Source organism: Castor canadensis, chromosome 9 (genome assembly GCF_047511655.1).
Source record: "Castor canadensis chromosome 9, mCasCan1.hap1v2, whole genome shotgun sequence".
NCBI classification, from domain to species: domain Eukaryota; kingdom Metazoa; phylum Chordata; class Mammalia; order Rodentia; family Castoridae; genus Castor; species Castor canadensis.
This window is the reverse complement of record NC_133394.1, coordinates 43,354,060-43,374,109: the sequence shown is the minus strand read 5'-3', so window position 1 is coordinate 43,374,109 and position 20,050 is coordinate 43,354,060. Positions and strand designations below refer to the sequence as shown.

Here is a 20,050-nt window from a genome sequence, read left to right as displayed (position 1 = left end):
TTTATCCAAAGGCCTATGAGTTTTCTCTTATCTGTCTGTCAGGCTTTCAAAAGTTCTGACACAGAGCCTATGGCCTTCCCTTCTAAACTGGCTCTTTCTCTTCTATTTCCAGTATAAATTAAAGGTGAGGACAATCACTCAGATCAGCTACCTGGGGAATCCTAAGCTAGTAACTTTAGCCCCTCCCCATAATCAATCTGTAGATCTGCACTACTTTCCTTCCATACTATCTTCTCTACATGTCCTCTTCTCTCCATGCTCAAATCACTGGCCTGTCTGATTGACCCCCATCTCTTGATCCCAGATCATTACAGTATCTCCTGTACAGCTGGATGTTGATTTATCTATTTCCTCCACCATCCACATTCAAAGAGTCACTGCTTAATTCTTCTAGTCCATCACGGCTATCTTCCCTTTTCTCTCCTATACATTTTCCAGTTATCTCTAGATAACGTCTTAGCATAAACCTTTCCTGCAAACTAATTTTCTTGCCCTAGTTATGATTTTCTGGGGCAGGGGAGGGAGATTTTCTGCTTTTACCTCATCATTTGCCTTTGTTTACTGAAATCCCATCATAATATCAAAATTTAGCTTAAACTCCACCAAACTAGAGGTATCAGTTCCTCTTTTAAATTCTTGTTTTACTTCCTGTCAACTACAGTGGTTCTCCATCCTTAAAGTACGAAGACTGCATTCCAGAGCCAAGAAAAGACTTAACAAACTTTTCCCTTCCACGGGGTGGGGAAAAAGGGAACTGAGAATAATTTACCATCATGACTGAGAAAGGTGAAAGGTGAACTCATCCATGGGACACAGGCTGTGGTACTGAACTATGTCCCAGCATCTACAAAGAATGCTAGTATGAAAATGTTCCCATATATTCACTCAATAATATTTCAGTGTTCACCATATACTGGCTGGTAAACAAGAGAAACACAGCTCTCTTCTCTGGGATCCCACAGAACATTCCAGAGTCACAGATGGCTGGGAAACTGCATTCCATATCAGTCTGATATACTTAAACAAACTTGTGAAAACTCACACCATTAAAAACAAAAGCCAGATGTGGTGGCCATGCCTGTAATACCAGCTACTCAGGAGGCAGAGATAGGATCGCTGGCCAAAGCCAGCCCAGGCAAAAGCATGAAATCCTATTTGAAAACAAACTGAAAGCAAAAAGAATGGGAGTGGGGTTCAAGTTGTAGAGCACTTGCCTTGCAAGCATAAGGCTCTGATTTTAATCCTCAGTATTTCCAAAAATAAATAGTATTTAGTCTTGTTGTCCAAAATAATTTGGCCACCAAATCTCTCTCCTTTTTATATATACTAAAGTTGTACACAACTAGAACTCTATGAAACATACTTTAGGATATGCTATGCAAGAGTAATTCAAATACTGGCAAGGAAATGAGGAGCATTTGGGAAGAGAAAATCACATGTTGGATGTTTGAGTGGAGGAGATCTTTTTGGGAAGAGACACTGGAAATCCTACCTGGCATGGTGAGGAGGAGGGGGAGGAAGAGCTTGTGGTGAGGGAAATATGCCAAAGGCTACAATCCTTCTAAGTGGAGTAAAAGAATAGTGTAGGAAAAGATAAGTAGAAAGGAAAAGTGACTCTTAAGATTTCTTGAACTTTCTCCTCCCACGCCTTACAAGTCGCCCCTGGACTACTATTGCAAAGAAACTCTAAACTGGCTCCACTTTCTTTTCCAACTTTCCCTTCATTCTGTCCATCTCTCTCTCTCTCTCTCTCTCTCTCTCTCTCTCTCTCTCTCTCTCTCTCTCTCTCTTTTCCTCTGTAGTACTGGGGTTTGAACTCAGGGCCTTGAACTTGCTAGACAAATACCTTACTACTTGAACCATGCCTCCATGCACTTTTACTTTAGTTTATTTTTCAGGTAGGGTCTTGCTTTTGCTCAGAGCTGGCCTTGGACTACATCTGCCTCATTTGTCAGGATGGGATTTTGCTAGCTTATTTTGACCTTATTTTTGCTGGCCTCAAACTGCACTGCTGCCATCTCTCCCTCTCAAGTAGCTGGGATTACAGATGTGCACCACTATGACTGACTGGCCCTCAATTTTGAGGGAAAGAATTTTAGACTGTTGTTTCCTTTTGTGAAATAGCAGTTCTGGCTATCTTTGCTTCTGCAAGTGCAGGTAACTTCAGATAATATAGAGTGAAATCATGTTTAGTTTGCATTGTGGTTGACTCATTAATATCCAAAAGCACCTAATACTCAATCCTAGAACTAAATTTTATATTAAAGCAGAAAACATAATTTTGAAATGAATGATATCTGCACTATTATGGTCATTGCAGCATTACTGATGATCACCAGAAATCAAATCAATCTATCTATTAACTGATGAACAGATGAAGAAAACATGCAACATATGCACAATAAATTACTACTTAGCCACAGAAACCGTGAAATCCTGTCATTTATGGCAACACTGATGAAACTGGAGGTCATTTTGTTAAGTGAACTATGTATGCCAGGCACAGAAAGACAAGCACCATGTGACCTCACTCATCTGTGGAATATAAAAAAAGTTGATTTCATAGAAGTTGAGCGTAGAATCCTGGTTACCAGGGGCTAAGGAAGGTAGGGAAGTGGGGAGGATGGGGAAACAGTAGTCAATGGGTATTAAGTTACAGTTAGAAAAAGAAGCCTGGTGTGCCATTGTACAATAGGGTGACCATGGATAATGATAGTGGTAATATACATTTCAAAAAGCTGGATGAAAAGATTTTGAATGTCCTCACCTCAATGAAAAAATAAAGGTTTGAAGAGATAGCTATGCTTACACTGACATGAATATTACACAATGTGTACATGTATCAAAATATCCATGAATATATAAATTTTAATGTCTCAAATAAATAAATCAGAGCATGTATTTTGGCTGTGTACTTAAAATGTGTTAGCGTGATGATATCTAAATCTGTATGAACATCGTATAGGCTGATGCTCACTGTTCATTGTGAAGGGATAACGGTGGTGCCCTGTGACCTCACCCCAGCAGTCAGTCATGGACTTTGGTGGAAAAGCACCCCTAGGGGCGGCACTGTCTAAATGTTACTCCCAGACTTGGGAAATAAAAAAAAAAAAAACAATGTGCTTTTCTCATGTGCTTGAAATACTTCATACCAAGAAAAACAAGAAGTATTGCAGTTAGCCTAAATGGGGCTGTTGAGTAGATGCTGGAATCACTCCAAAGCTGTGTGTGCAGCACAGTGCTGGCAGGCATCCTGTGTAATGTGAGCATGTTCACTGCTACCAGTGAAAACTGACCAGCTGGAGATACCAGTCTTCAGTCAGCTAGCAATGAAAACTGACCAAGCAGGGATTCCTTCCTTACTCAGCGACCAGTGAAAACTGGCCAATTCAAGAGAGGGGTCTTTGGTAAGAACCCAGATGGGCACTGGCCTTTCTCAGCAATTCTGCTGTCATTTAGCATTTGACAAACAAAATTAGGTAAGCTGGGTTACAGAGCAACAGCTCTCAGGCATATATTTTTTGGTAAAGGTAACTGGTACAAAAAAATAATCCAAAAAGTCAGAGTGAATAACATAGGCTTAAGTATATGCTTTTTTAAACTTACAAATTAAGTAACAGAAATGTATTAATGGAGAGCTGTTCCATATTTTGGGGCCTTTCCTATAGTATGTAAAATTTTATTTTATTCATTTAATAAATATTTTCATGGCTTTAATCAAATGAAAGTTCTATTGTCTTAGAAGCAGTTTTTAAATTTTCATGATAAAAATGCTAGTTTTGAGTCATTCTTACTTTGCAAGAATGAATTTTCAGAATTTCTTCAAGGTGAATGTTCTTCTGAATATTATGCCTTTTCCTCTAAGAAGTTGGCAAATATTCTAAATATCCATTATATTGACTAAGCTTAGAGAAAACGGTGCCTTCATACATGGTTGGTGGATATGTCATTGGCACAAACTTTTAGAGTCAGTTTGGAGATACACACATATACATACTTGTACACACATACATTACATGCATTCAAACATACATATATAGTTTGGGCCAGTTTCCCAAGAATTTTTAAAAATATAAATATTAAAAAGATATATTTTATAGCTAACATAAAATAGTTCCTGGTTATCTATAAGAATGTTCGCTGCGAGCAGGGCACTGGTGGCTCACACCTCTAATCCTAGCTGCTCAGGAGGCAGAGATCAGGAAGATTGTAGTTCAGAGCCAGCCTGGGCAAATACTTCACAAGACCCTATCTTGAAAAGACTCATCACAAAAAAAGGACTGGTGGAATGGCTTCAAACTCCAGTACAGAAAAAAAAAAAGAATGTTCATTGTGTTAAGTAGGAGCAATTTAAATACTTGCATTTAATGGCAAAACTGAAGAAATTACTTTAGACTTATACGATGGCCTACCATGTATTCTTCAAATCACTTGAAGAATATGAAATGATTTGTTGAACAGTTGATGCCATGGTGACGAAGTGTGTTACACAATTCTACTGTACACATAATAATGCCATGCTGTCTGTGTCCTGCCTCTTCTTTGGTGATGAATTTATCAGTATGTTTATTTTTTCTTCCAGTTTTCTCCATTTTCCAAGTTCTCTGCAATGACTGTGAGTTATTCATGTAATGAATAAACAGTTACACGTTTCTTGATATTTTGTACCCTTTGACCTAGCAATTCTGTTTTTAGGATGATACCCCAACCTAGGGAGATGAACATACATAAAGAGGTATGTACAATTATGTTCTGACTTGTTTATAATAATAAAATACTAGAAGCAACTCAGATGCTCAACAATAGGGAAATGGGGAAATTTTTCAGTGCAATTCATATTGCACAATCTTTACATTCAAATTCTTGTAAATATTTTTTAAAGAAAAACATATTTAATTTAAAAGGTATATAGATAAACTTAATGCAATTGTAATTTTGATTGCCTAGAAAAATATTACACTGTACAGTAACATGTGAACATGAATTATCACTAGGTTATAAAATTACTTATGCAGGCCTTTGATATCCTTTTTTTTTTTTTTTGAGGGCCTAGAGGTTTGAACTCCGGAACTTGTGTTTGCTAGACAGGTGCTCTCCCACTTGAACTACACCTCTAGGCTTTTTTATTTTAGTTATCCTTCAGATATGGTCTCACAGTTTTGCTCGGAGTGGGCCTAGGACTGCAATGCTCCTAACTATGCCTTCCTGGTAGCCGGGATGACAGGTGCATGACAACATACCCTACTTGTTGGTTGAGATGGAATTGCACTAACATTTTGCTTGGGCTGGCCTGGAACCTTGATTCTCCTGATCTATGCCTCCTGAGTATCTGGGGTTACAGGCATGAGCCACTGCACACCTGGCTACTTTTTAATAATTCTCTATGTTTTCTACATTGTAATTTTTGGAACAGAAAATTAATAAATGATAAACAAGCATATCTCATTCTAGCAATAGTAAGCTATAGGATTTATATAAGCATGACTACTTCAGATATTTTCTTTAAATTGTCTACGCAATTTATCAGTGACTACACAGTCATGTAGGGACACGTAAGGCTCTCTTTTTATTCCCTGGGTCTCTCTGACACGCAATAGCAAGAACTTTGAGCAAGAGGTTTACTTTGTTCTATAAGATGCTTCAGACAACAGAGGTAAAGGAATGTGACACAAAGCTTTCTTAATTATTTGCCTCTTCAGAATCTAAATAGGCAGAGTTCAAAGCAGTTTCAAGTCTAGTGACAGCTCAGGTGGTGTAGTGTAGCCTGCTTTCTTGGTGCAAGAACCATATTCCCAGTGTGAAGTTTTGCTGGTTCAGTGAGAGAGTTTATGCCTTTAACACAGTTCTGGTAATGGCCACTGATCCATGTAAATGCAAGCTAGTAGATTAGATAGATAATAAAGTTAAATATGTATAAATAAAATTTATAAATAAATAATAAAAATAAAAAAAATATATATATGAAATTACCCACACACTTGCACTTGGAGGACAGTGGTGAGGAGAAACATTTGCATGTACTTAATTACTCAGCAAACATTTTATGTTTCAAAAGACTTTGCATTGCTATGGCATGATTCCCAATGGTAGCAGAGCCCAAATTTATCTATGTGCTGTCACTGATGGGTGGATGGATGGGTGAGTGTTTCCTGAAAGCCTGTGTATAAAACATGGCTCTCACATAGGAGACAAAAAGACACCGTCCTGTCTTCCCTCCTGGATGAAAACATGAAGACAGTTCTGTGGACCCCATGCAAGTTTTCAATATCCCTCCAATGAAATGGACTAAAAATGAATTGACATTTACTGATTTTCACTTAAATTTCTTGGGTCACTTTAAATGTTCTGTGTAAATTTATTTTCTTTTTTTTGGTACTCAGGCTTGAACTCAGGGCCTACAACTTGAGCCACTCCACCAGCCCTATTTTTGTGATGGGTTTTTGAGATAGGGTCTCACGAACTATGTGCCTGGGCTGGCTTCAAACTGTGATTCTCCTGATCTCTGCCTCCTGAGTAGCTAGGATTACAGGCCACCGGCGCCCGGCTAACATTCTGTACAAAATTTAAAGTATATAGCTCAAGGATTTCACAAGCGACATTTACCAAGCCCATATATTTTAAAATTCGATGTAGTTTGTATAAATATTATGAGTAGGCTGCAGTGTGCTATGATTTCTCCTGATGGAATAAAAGAACCAATCTGTTTTTCTTTTTTTTTTTTACTCCATGCCTTTCATTTACTACTTTCAAATCTTAGTGAGACGCTTTGAAAAAATAACAGAACAAGAATTTTTGCTTCTCGGACGATTCGCCTGAATAGAAACCAAGCGCAGATAAAGATGAGATGAGCAAAGTAATTAAAGGATGAACAGGGAGAAGGAAAGGAAAATAAACAGAAGGCAGATGAGCACGTTTAGGGCAAGCAAAGCCAAGCGCACTCCTTACCTGGTCTGCCCGTTCTCGGTGTACGTGGTTTTGTAGAAACCCACGAGGGAGCCGTTCAGCCAGCCTGCGAACTCCATCCTCAGGAGGTAGGGCCCTTCGGTGGGGACCAGTTGTTCCTCGGGCTGGACCACCACATATTCCATCTGCTTGTACTCAAAGCACCGCCTGACCTGCACCTGCTGCCCCGAGGCCTTCTTCAGCTCGGGCAGCCGGGTGATCTTGGTCTCACGCAGGTGCAGCCACACGTACTGCAGGGGCTCCCTGAAATTGATGGAGATGGTCACATTGCCGCTGTAGGTGTCCTCCTCCAGCACCGGCTTCACCTCCAGGTCGTAGTGCACAGGGTTGATGGAGTCCGGCAGCCTGAAGTTATTCCACGGTCCTTCCTCTTCACTGGCGGGGCAGACGTCCTGGTCCTGCGGAGGGACATCCGAGGAGCTCGGAGTGGGCGGAAGGTGGGATGGAGGTGGAGCTGGAGTTGTGTGCTGCCCCGCGTCTCCTCCAGAGTCACAAGACCTGGTCAGGCCCACAGAAAGTCCCACTATTAATCCTACAGCCACCACCACCGCACAGATAATGGCCACATGCTTCGTTTGAATGCAGTATCTCTTAGAGCCCCCTTCCTCTGCAAAGTTCATTTTTGTTTCCCAAGTCAAAAGTGACACATGAAAGGATGTTAAATTTAACTAACCCACGTCAGCAGACTTCCTTTCCCAATTGGAAAGAGTCCCCTGCCCTCGGCAGCCTGTCTTCTTTTCCCACACCTCGCCCTCTGGCTACTTGCGACTTTTCCACTCCCTTTAGTTCGCACCAGTCACTCAAGGACAAAGGCAGAAAAAAGGGGGTGGGATGAGAATTCCAGAAAAGGAGCAGAGTTGGAGGAAAAAGACTGGAGAGAGTATTTCCACAGCTCCCCTTATAAACAACTATCCCTTACTCCTCCTGCCCTGGAACGAGTTAAATATAAAACAGGGCTCCACTTATCAGCCAGAGGATGAGTTTTGCTTTTTTTTTTTTCTTTTTCTTTGCCAAAGCTCTGTCAGCAGCTTTCAGGGAGAAACATTAATAGGTGAGTTTACGACAGAAAAACTCAACCTTTGCCATTAGGTCTGTGGCTTCTTCCTATTGAGTTCATAATCCCATTCTTTCAACTAAAAGGCTTCTTGAATTTCATTGTTTTATCAGGTCGCTTGCCAAAGAAGCTAAGTGTTTTCATTGTTTTTCCTCATATTATGTAAACATTCAAATTTGCAGAAGTCAGATCCCAGGGCTGGGTGCTTGGAGTGATTCATACCTTCAAGGACCACTTTAGTTATTCAGTAAATATTTGTCCAGTTTGGTGGATTATAAAGCTGAGCCAGGTAACCCCAAAACAGTTAGTTCAGATGAGGGGAGCATAAAGAAATGAGCCAGAGAAGGAGGCAAGCTGCAAACAGAGATACACAGAAGAGAAAGGCAAGGAAGGCGCCCTGCTTTTCTCTGGAATTTGTGATTGATTCCTACAGAATTTGATGTAATGGGGAGATTCATTACCAGACAAACATATTGCACCTGAATGCCAAGGAGGGGAGGGGTTCTAATGACTTCTTTGTTTGTGGGTGACTTAGCCATAACTACTCAAGCCATCTCTAATAGTACAGTGCACATGGAATTATGCAAATCTTGATAAATTTATATGTGCCAGGCACTAAGGCACTAGGTAAAGTACTCTATAGAAGTTGCCCTTTAAATCCTCCCAACAACCCTATTCATAGGTGCTATTTTAGAGACTGTAAAACTGACAATTACAGGCTGTCATTGCTGAAGGTCACACAATCAGTAACTAGCAGGATTGGGATTGTCTGAGTCTAAAGTCTGTGTCTATAATTTCTCCATTACACTGCTTTTGTTCTCTAAAGAGGAGAAATATTCAAGGGTTAAGCAACTGGGAAGACTTGAGCATTTCCTAAAGTATAATCCATGGATATTAATAGCTAGAGTGACAGAACAGGCAATGCTAGAATAAAGGAAGTTAGAATCTTCTTTAGTGAGCCTCCCAGAGAAGAAACACTATGACTAGTACCTTCCACATATTGCTAACCAGGGAGCTTTCTTTTTTAAAATTTTATTTATTTATTTATTTTTGGTGAGATACTGTTTAAGGGACTTGTGTTTCATGGGAAACACTGAGAAATGCTGCTTTAAACATTCTAAATTACCAACTAAATTTTGTGTTGTTTTCTCAAGAAATAATAGTTTAAAAAAAAAAAAGAAAGAACAAAAGAGATGTTTTTCTAAATTTTGGCCCATCTTGTACTTATTAAGTTCACTTTCTGAAGCAATCCTAAATTTTTTGAGTCCATAGTGTGTTTAAATGTGGCAAATCAACTTCCTGAATTTTAGCCCTTGAAATCTGCCTTTTATTGAAAAGATCATCTGTCATTTCACTAAATGTTTGATGGGTCAAATATTTTCATGTGTGTCTAAAAATGTGAATGAATTTACTTCAACATTATGAAAAGAAAACCATTTGGAAGCAGGTACATAAAATCATGTTAAACTGGAAGAAGCATTTTAAAAAAATCTCAGCTACTCAAACATACATGAACTATCTTAAACTCACTCTCATCTGGAAAGATAGTAATCCCATCCCAGACCCTAGACTTGTACAGAACAGAGGAGCTAAATGGGCATTTGGGGTAGGGTATACTTTAGGAGGACTGACAATGCTACCTGCTTGGAAATATCCCTCCTACTCTGCCTGAAATTCCACCATAAGAGATTCTTTATGTAAATGTGATTTTTTTTTTGCTAGAAGAAATAAAATGCGTTAAATACCTGCTCGTGTATGTGAGTGTGTGTGTGTGTGTGTGTGTGTGTGTGTGTGTATGTATGCTTTAGTCTAAGCCTGATTCCAGCCACAGCATCTTAGTACCAACTCATAAAAGATGACTGCACCCAGTGAAGGGCTCCGTATCTCATCGAGGTCAGCATATTAGGGTTGCCTAATGTGACAGAGGTAAAACACACAGCCAGATTTGGGGCAAGGGGGTAATAGAGCCAGTGTGTACACTAAACACATCTAGGGTTGACATGTCAGGGATTACTAAATATAACCTGCTAGCTTTCATAATTTGACACTTGTTCCTATTACACCTGGTTTATTGTGTTTCTCTCGATGACACTGAAGACTGAGTCTGGCAGGAGGCTGCAGACCTTGAGAACCCTGGTTCCATATCCAATCCACAGTGACAATCAGAGCAGCCACTGGGAAGGAGTGAGCTCTTCCTATAAGGACACCAATGAACCATCTCAAGTACCCACCTACATTAAATAGCTACACTGGACAATTTTATGTTGAATGGACCTATGTCAGATATAAGTCATTTGGGAAGGCATCCCCTGATCAGTTTCCCCTTGTCAGGTCTGGTCCAGTGGAGTGAACAGCCATTCACCGTAGATCCTCGATCACACTTCCTAGAGTGCCATAAAATGCATATTATCGTCTTCTGTTTCAAGTTCAAAGTCCAGTATCTATTCCCCATTTGATATCCATAAATGTATATTAAATAAACAAATAGATAAATGAACAAGGTAGGGAAAAATGCAGAACTCATGGATGAAATATGCCAGAAATGTTGACATAAAGTAAAATCAATTCAAATTACAGGAATGACTGGAAAGACACACCCTGGAAGCAAGGAGCTGGGAGCCACAGCTGATCTTGAGCAGGGTAGGATTTTCTTAACTAATCCCTTCCCTCTGCAGATGGCCTGAGGTCAGAGACTCCATGACATTGAATACCTAGTATGCACTTCTCCTTTCACTTAAAACTTCAGGTTAAAGCTTTTTTGTTAGATTCAGGGATTACACATTCCTCAGAAGCTACTGGACCTTCTGTGCACTTGGGGTGCCATTGAGTCCCCTGAGCACTGGGACCCTCTCCAAAAATACTGTCAACAGTGAAGATTCCAGTGCAACTGTGTGGCTGGCCCTTGACTCTTACCAGTTAATCTCAGCTGAACTGCAAGGCTCAGGAAATAAAAACAAACAAAAATGGCATGGCGGAAGCTGAGTCTACCAAGGAAGCTGTATTTTTTAGGGAGCAGGGAAATTTGAACTACTTTCTCTCCATTTTACTACAGGGTAGTTATTATTCTTAAGCATCTACATTTTATAAATCGTCATGGTCGATCCAGACATATCCAAACTTTAGAGTGGGAAAAGGAGGGCATCATTGCATTTCACTTGGCTAACTGTGACTTCTAAATTCATGTTGGGAATGTTCTTTGTGACCCTGTTCAATCTGTTTGCCTTTTCCATGGACTGTTCTACTCTTCATCTGGTTGACTTCAACCACTGTTTGAGAAGGGTCAATCCATTTTAAGTCTAACTAAACCAGATAAACATTTCCTAAAAGCAAAGAATTGTTGCAGATGTCGGAGTAGTTTAAAGATGGAAAATGTTCAGCATGCCATATCTAAGTGTTGTTGGTTGGTAAATGATGTGTTTGTCCGATGGCTGGACACCATAGGGGAGATAAGAAAGAGAATGAGAAAGAGGGACAAAAGACAAGGGAAAAGGAAAGGAAGAAACAGGTTGATTTTCTAAGATGAGGAAGAAAATAAACTCCCAAATATGATTCGACAAAGAATAGAAATCAGGAGAAACACAGGCTTCATCTTTCTCTGTTCCTGTTTCCAGTTTGATTCTTCTGCAGAATTTTTTCATGGTCACCATTTTGTCCATCCACAACTTGCACAGGTGTCAGGGTTTTGCAGTTCACAGCAATCATGTTCTTGTCCCTCATTTAGACCACTCAGAAGATATTGCTTCACTATCCCCTCCCCCCTTGAAAAGCATCTCTGGACCACTACTCATCCATCCATTTGTTCACTCTACAAATACTTGTTAACTCAATAAGTATTTACTTTTCAATGAATATTTATTAGGCAAGGAAGCCTAAGATGAACTTTAAAACGTGGGCATTAAAAGAAATATCTTGAAGATGTGTGTAAACCCTTTTCTTTCTCAGCATGTAGAGGTTTTGAAAATATTTAGAAAAGCAAACAAAGTAAAACTAAAGGATTAATGATCCCTATAATTTTTAATGCTTTTATATTGAACTCCCTCCTGTACAATATTATGTTGGGAGAAAGCAGCTGGATATAAGAACAGCAAGAGAAAAATAACAGTGGCAATATAGTCTAGGTTTCTGTTGCTCTAAGAATTTCAAAATTATCTTTATAAACTTTCTCAGTGAACTAAATAATTGTTCTGTATTCTGAGAGTTTTTAAATTTCCTGAAATGCTTAATCCACTCAACATTTCTTTCAACCTTCGTAGTGTCAGAATTCTTGGCAGTGTTTTGTCTCTTTTCTTATATCTGCAGAAGTCTGCAAAAATAATGTTGGTGTAAGGAAAATCTCTCACTAAATATTCCTTTGCTCCAGAAAGAGGCCATGTGAATTATACTAGCAATGATGATTTTGGATCAAGTTCCCCACAAAAATTCTAATGGACTTATTCCTCACCTTACGTAATATTAATTATCTCTTCCTGGAGAGAGTTTGTATTTCCCCAATCATTATTTATTAGTACTATCTGTTTGGCTTGAAATTTTCTTTATTACAACATTAATTTTAACAAATAAAGTTGTCTTCAGTTTTTGTTTTTCTTGGAAGTAAAGATTTTAACTGCATTAAGATGGTAAAGTCCTCCAGATGAGTGACAAGAATGTATTTCTCCTTTTGGTGCTCTCTCTTCTTGGCACCTCCTCTGTTTTCAGTTTACTGCTTCATATGACTTGAATATGGACTGTCCACACAGGCACATGGGTTAGATACTTGCTCCCCAGCTGGTGGCACTATTTTGGGAGGTTCTGGAAATGTTAGGAAGTGCGGCCTAGTTGGAAGAACTAGGTCACTGGGGCATGGGCTGTATTCCAAGGTTATACCTGGCCTGGAGTCTCTGTGTCTGTCTCTCTTTGGCTCTCTCTTTCTCTCTCCCTGTCCCCCTCCCCCAGCCTACTATCAACAGTGAGGTGAAAGCCTACACTACTACATGTTCCTTCTGCCATCGTGTTCTACCAAATCCTCTGAAATGGTGAGCCAAAATAAATGACGACTCTTTTTAAGTTGTTCTATCAGGTATTTTAGTCACAGCTACACAACAATAACTAACATATTACCTTTTTTTTTTAGAATGCTTTTGTTGACTGGAGGCCTGGCTCAAGTGGTAGAGCACTTGCCTAGCAAGTAAAAGGCCCTGAGTTCAAATTCCAGTACTGCCAAAAAAAACACAATGCTTTTGTCTTAAACTGGAAAATCCTCCTCTACCTCACACCACACATTCACATTCTAATCCCTGGAACTTGTAAATGTTACCTTATATAGTTTTTTAAGAAGCCTGTTCGCAGATAAGATTTATTTACGGATCTTGAGATGGTAAATTATGCTGGATTATTGGGGTAGCTCTTAAGTAAAATCTTGTATTTTGGCTTAAAAGGGAGACAGAGAGAGATTTGCACACAGACAGAGGCAATGTGAAAATGGAGCAGAGAGGGATTTGGAGATTCAGGTACTAAAGATGGGAGTAATGGGGCCACAAGCCAAAATATGCTGGCAGTCACCAGAAGCTAAAAGAAGCAAGAAATGAACTTTCCTCCACAGTTTGCAGAGGAAATGTGGCCTTGCTGACACCTTGATTTGGGACCAGTGATATTCATTTTGGACTTAAAGCCTCCAAAAATGCAAAAGAATGAAATCCTGTTATTTTAAGCCACCATATTGGTGGCAATTTATTAAACCAGCCACAAAAAAAGCTAATACAACAGATTTTACATGTTCATTCAACAAGCCTTTATTGAAACTCACAATGTGCTACATGTTAAATTGAAGGAAAATCACTAAATAAAAACACTAATGAATATAGTCTCAGGACAGTAGTTTTCTGTTCAGTAGAATAAGATAGACTATTTTCTTTTTGTACAAGAGCATACCCTCTTCTTTCATTCACTTCTGATTTTCTGGAAGTACACATTAGAATTTTGCTTGTTATATCTCTTTAGGAGATATAACAAATTTTGCTGAAGGTTTTAAAAGACTTCTATACATTGGTTTTCCAACCGCCTTCGAGAGGCAATATTTGTTAACAGATGCCTTAACTGGCTTTTCAAAATAAATTTTTTTTTTTGGCTCTCCTATGTCATCACATCCTCCTAAAATTTTCTTTCACACTGTCATGGTACACATTGGTATTGTCTTCAAAGCTCCACTTCCTTTCCAAAAGTGTCAAAATCCTTGTTCAAATTTACCTCCTAGCCAAACTGGTCCATTTGTTGCCATGCATTGCAGTTTATTATGCATTGAATTTTCCTGTGCTGTGATTCTCCCTGGGTTTCCTGGTTTCCTTTCTCCTCCCTCTCTTCCTAATACATCCTCAGGACCCAGCTCCCCTCTCTTTTCAAGGAAACCTGCATTGATCCAACAGACCTCAATGATCAATGATCAATCCTGCCCCATGCTCCTATAAACAGTTACACTTGATGTCATCATTTTGTGACTTATCTTCACAGCTCCAATCTAGCCCATCATGCTATGGGTGACTAGGGTTAGCTAAACATCCAAACAAGCAGTGCCAATATATCTGGGACAGAAGACAATAAAAGTGTACGTCTCACTCAGACCCCATCCCAAGTGGGTATTCTTTGTTAGAGAACTCTCTTGGATAGTTCTTCTCCATACAGTGACTCGGGGATCTAGGCTCTTCCATCTTGTAGTACTGTTTTCTCTCTCTCTCTCTTTCTCTCTCATGCTTTCTCTTTTCTTATGATACTGGGATTTGAATTCAGGGCCTACACCTTGAGCTATCAGCCCCCTATTTTTTTGTAATGGGTTTTTTTGAGATAGGGTCTCGTGAACTATTTTCCTGGGTTGGCTTCGAGCCATGATCCTTCTGATCTGTGCCTCCTGAGTAGCTAGGATTATTGCGGCCAGCTACTGTTTCCTTTAATGTGTATCTGCACGTGGCTGTGGAAAAGAGACCGCAAGGAACTCACACTGTGCTTTTCATCGCTTGGCCTGGAAGTCACAGGCATTACTTTCACTCACCCCCACAGGCCAAAACTAACCGTATGATTGTTCTTAATAACAAGGGGCCTCGGACATGCAGGCACTGAGGACTCTGCCCTTTGAGAGAGGAGCATGTAGGTGTCTTTGATGATCTGTTAGCTATCTCTGCCTCAGACTGGCCTCCCCTCGTCTTGGACTTCTTTTGCTGGTACAGTGCAGTGACAGGTCATAAAAAGAGAAATGTTATTGCTGTTAAAGTTTCTATCATAACCAGAGGTCATGTCCAAGGCAAAGCCTCTTGTCTGACTGCACACGAAGAAGAGCTTATGCATATTTCCCACCATGGCCGCACTGAATTTTGACTTTACCTTGATTTTTCTGGAGCAGACTTGTTTTGCTATGAGGGGAATCTGTGCAAAGTGACTTACTCTGGATCCCACATTGCTTCTAGGGGTGGTGTAGGTACAAAAATCTCATTTTATTTTTCCCAAAGAGCATTTTATTTGCACTGCAGAATACCATAGAAACAAATGCGAGCAAAGGTAATTACATTCAGGTGGAAGGAAAAAGGAAGGAAACAGAATGAGATAGAAATAGCTTCCTGCCAGATGTCTTTATTTACTCTCCTTTTAGTTCATCCAGCAATGCTCTGAGTTAGATATTATGGGCTGCAGCTGCCTCTTACCACACCAAGCTGCATCCAAACTGGATAGAAGGAATTTCATACTGTATCCAAATTGGATAGAAGGAATTTCATACTATTTATAGCCTACTCCAGACCTACACATGAATAATTTTTGGATTTTACTACATGTCCTAGGCCTTTGCAGATAGCCTAGCCAAAGGTCTACTTGTAATAATTCCATTTATAATGTTCTTTCTAAAGAAGAATGTACTACAGAATCCATATTTATCTGGACATGTAGCCTTTCAGCACACTGGGAAAATTTTCTCCCCAGTACGTGCTGGACTGGGCTGGATATCGCATTTCGTTTGTCCTGTGATGAGCTGGATGTGTCCCTACATCCTTGGAGTGTTCAGGAAGCAGTCTTGTAATCCAGGCTCACTAGTTACATAACGCCAAAGGTTAGAATAGTAAAAGAACAAAAGAATATTATTTTTGTTCTTTGGGAAGTGTCATGCACTAATGTGTAATGCAACTAGTTGTTATAGTCTATTTTTCAAGCAAGTCATCGATTTGAGAAGCTGAGTGAATTATCATAAAGGTTACAACATTACAGGCACAGAGTAACTTATGCCACCATGGGGTAGGCCATGTCATTTTTCAGTAATGACTCTCTGGCTATGAGTTCGAGTTCAAGTTCAGAACCAATCTTGTGACTTGAGTCACAGCACTTGATCACTCTGTTCTGTATCTCCCTGAAGGCTGACAGTACAATGTCCCCAATTGTTTAGGACATACTTTGCATAATGAGTTTGTGTCATTCAGTATAGAATTCCTTATCTGTGGGCTGGGAGAGTAGCACCCACCTAGCAAGTGTGAAACCTGAGTTCAAACCCCAGGACTGACAAAAAAAAAACAAAAGAAAAGATAGACTGACAAAAAAAAAAAAAGAAAAGATAAAAAGAATTCCTTATTTGTTTTGTTGCTTTTCTTTAGCAACGAAACACAATGCTGTGGACTCTAAAGCAGCAATGTCTGTACACGGCCATGACACACAGATTTATGTAGAATTTTATTAATTTGATTTAGATAGAAACAATTAAATTTGATAATCAAAGACAAAATTACATTTGAGGTGCAAGGTACCATTTGGTTTATTGATAGTTGTGGGCTGCTTGTTCATGGAGCACATTTTCCCTCCTCCAGATTTAGTAGGACAATTCTTCATCTTTGTTGTAAACATGTGACTTCATTTTGGCAATAGAATGCAAGGGAAGTGATATTCTCTTCCCTACTTGGTCAATAAAATCCACCTGGGCAATGCTCTGTCTTCCTTTGCCTGCCAGCTAGATGTTGACACCCAGGGGAATGTCAAAGGCTATATATTGAAGATGGAGGAGTCACAGATGGAAGGAATCTGGGCTTCTGAGTGAGCACAGCCCCTCCTCCACCTGCACAGAGCTAATTGATCCTCACGTGAGCAATAAACTGAACTCTATTGTGTTAAGTTCCTGAGAACAGAAAGCATTATCTGCTGGCATGACTTTAATACTCCTTACCATATGTATTAGTTGGTAAATTACCATATGAAAGGTCTTACTTTTGGTCAGTCATTGTCATTAAAGGGTAATTTTGCCATCTTCCTAAGAAACATCTGGAAACATTCATCCAGAGACTTTTTGATTGTCATGGCTGGGGTATGAGTGGCATTTAGGGGATGGAGGCCTCAGATGCCACAATGCACACAACAGCCTCTCCTTACAGTGTGTAGTCCAAAAGGCAATGGTGCTGCATCTGAGATCTGTCCTACAGCCAGCTTCCAGTCTGACTAATTTAGGCTCTTGTTTCGGTAGTGTGATAGCTTTGTCACTCATGGCCTTTTGTGCAAAGCTCAATGGTGTCCAGATTTTTCTTCCCACTTCCACAAACATTCTTATACAGTCCTCCCCTTATCTATTTTCCAAACCATGTATTTATTGCTATAGTTCAGAAATTCTCACAGTATCTATCATAGAGTTAAATATCTCATAAACATTTACTGAAGATGGAACTGATAGAAATAAAAAGCTGAGAGGAAGGGGAGAATGAGCCACTACCTGCTCTCAGTTCTCCTCTCCTTTAGCTTTTTTGTTTGTCTGTCTATTTGGGGGTACTGGGGTTTGAACTCAGGGCCTCAGGCTTGCTAGGCAGGAGCTCTACCACTTGCACCACACCTCCAGCCCCCTCATAAAGGAAGACACTACATTGCTCTGGTTCTTCTCACCCCAGTCTGTTTCATTCTGTCTTCTGCAAAGTCTTTTCCTCCTTCCCTCTCAAAGTACTTACTCCACGTGTCGGATGTTTGCTCGTCCTTCTCTTCACCCTTGGATAACTTGGGCTTATGACTTCAACCATCTATTCAACAAATCCCCATATTCCATCACGAATCCCAGTTCTCTCCCAAGATTCAAGGTCAAAACTATACATACTTACTTGTATCCACTTTTGTAGTCCACCATGACCTGCAGTCCAGCTGGCTTAAAGCCAGGTATTGTCTCTCCCCACAAAAAAAACAGCTATCTGTCCACACTTTGCAATACTTCCTTCTTCCATCAGTATTAGAACAATTTGTAATCATTCTCCCTTGGCACCAACCAAGATTCTTCCCTCCCCCTCCCTCCCAGACTGCTAATGTATTACACATGCTGGACAGTTTCGAGCTTCTCTTTTTTATCTCTTAGCACTTTGAATGTGTTATTTTAGATGGCTTTAGTTTGCCATTTTCTTGTTTGGATTTTAAAATCCCAGAGCCATATTTGTAACTCTGAACCTTCTAGTAGCCAATTAAAAAATGAAAATGAAACAGTGACATTAGTTTTAATAACATAGTTTACTTAACCCAGCTTCTCAAAATATTATCATTTCATGTACACAAAATAAAAACACGTATTTAATATAAATTCACATATTTTGCTTTTTTATACACTATCAAAACTCAGTGTGGACTACATAGTTCAAATGCTCAGTAGAGTGTGGGCAGCACACTCTAGCACTTCAGCTCCTGCTCCTTGGTACCATTTCTACAGAACATCTCATGATATACATGGTATCTGTGTGTCTGGCACACAGATTTGTTCAGCCAGAGACACTCACCTCACTTTCGTGGAATTGGATTCTCTTTGTTCTAAAGTGGCATAGAACTTATGTGCATAGTCTTATAGTTATATGTTGGACTGAAGAGAAGCATAAAAGAATGGGGGAGGGAGCTCAACATTAGCACAGGGTTTATTCTGGAAAGAGCCTTTGGAGAGGGTCTCAAGCAAGACAGCTGGACCCCACTGCTGCTTGGGTAGATATAGGGGGAGCTGGAAGAAAAGTACAAGGAAGATCACTGAGTGGGAAGATTTCCTTGTGGATCAAGGAATGTTGTTGCTGGGCAACTAAGGAAGATTAAGTTGTGGTTAGGTCACTCATCTGTTCATCTGTTGAACTGTTCTTGGCACTCATCTGGAGGTAAAGGTTAACAACTGTCCCTTTGTCAGTCTTTGGCATTGGGTGGGGAGTTTCCAGTAAGCCACCTGTGAGGGAAAAGATGTGTTGTCCTAACATAGCTGCCCTTACTGTTCACCCTAACATTATTCACCACTTTAAATTATTTTCTACTTTCTTGACATATTATGTATCATTTTTCTCATACAATATTTTGAGATCAGAATCATCTATTGTGTTTTCTAATCCCTTCATCATTCTCCACCCTATACTGAAAGTCACCCGAATCACAGGAGCTATTATACAGGTGCGATGAGTCAATAACATCATGACCACACAAAATTTAATTGAAAGAAAAACATTTCTTCTTTTTATTATAAACTTAAAAACATATCCACACTACATATAAAAATTTAAGCACACCATCTGTCATTCGTATAATCACATTTAGCCAGCTTTTCTCTATATTAGTCAATTTTAGTATGATACTGTACTTACCTCTTTTAATTACCAAATACAGGTTTATTGTATAAAAGAAGAAAATGTAAATAATGTAATATGTATATATAAAGTGACAATAAAAAATAACAAAATGATAATATACTACCTAAAATTGCTGTTGTAAAAATATATAGATAGAAAATACAGGAAAGCATAAACTAAAATGCAAAAAGTACTGGTGATTTGTATACAATGAGGGAAAATTTCTTTTGCAAATTTATGTCATTTTTATTTTGTTTTGGCTTAGAGTATTATTCTGAAGACATGTTTCTTTAGCATTCCATGAAAAATAAACACACACACACACACACACAAATCATAAAGTTCTTCTGGAAAAATCTATGCTTATTAGCATTTGTTCATTTCCTGTAATGTAGTAACAACCTCTCCCTAATCTTTACCCATTAAATTAAATAAACTAAGAAGAGGGGTTTATGCTCTTCTCTAAATAAAATATATA

General features: G+C 39.3%; 1 protein-coding gene across 1 annotated transcript in view; it reads right to left on the bottom strand.

Moving 5' to 3' along the window:
- Enpep (glutamyl aminopeptidase) overlaps positions 1–7,891 on the bottom strand; it is a 92,094-nt gene extending 84,203 nt beyond the window's left edge. Inside the window, exon 1 of the mRNA XM_074041542.1 lies at positions 6,946–7,891. Within this exon, the coding sequence (XP_073897643.1) occupies positions 6,946–7,583 (638 nt within the window). The 5' untranslated portion in view covers positions 7,584–7,891. The remainder of the gene's footprint in view (positions 1–6,945) is intronic.
- Between the last annotated feature and the right edge of the window lie 12,159 nt (positions 7,892–20,050).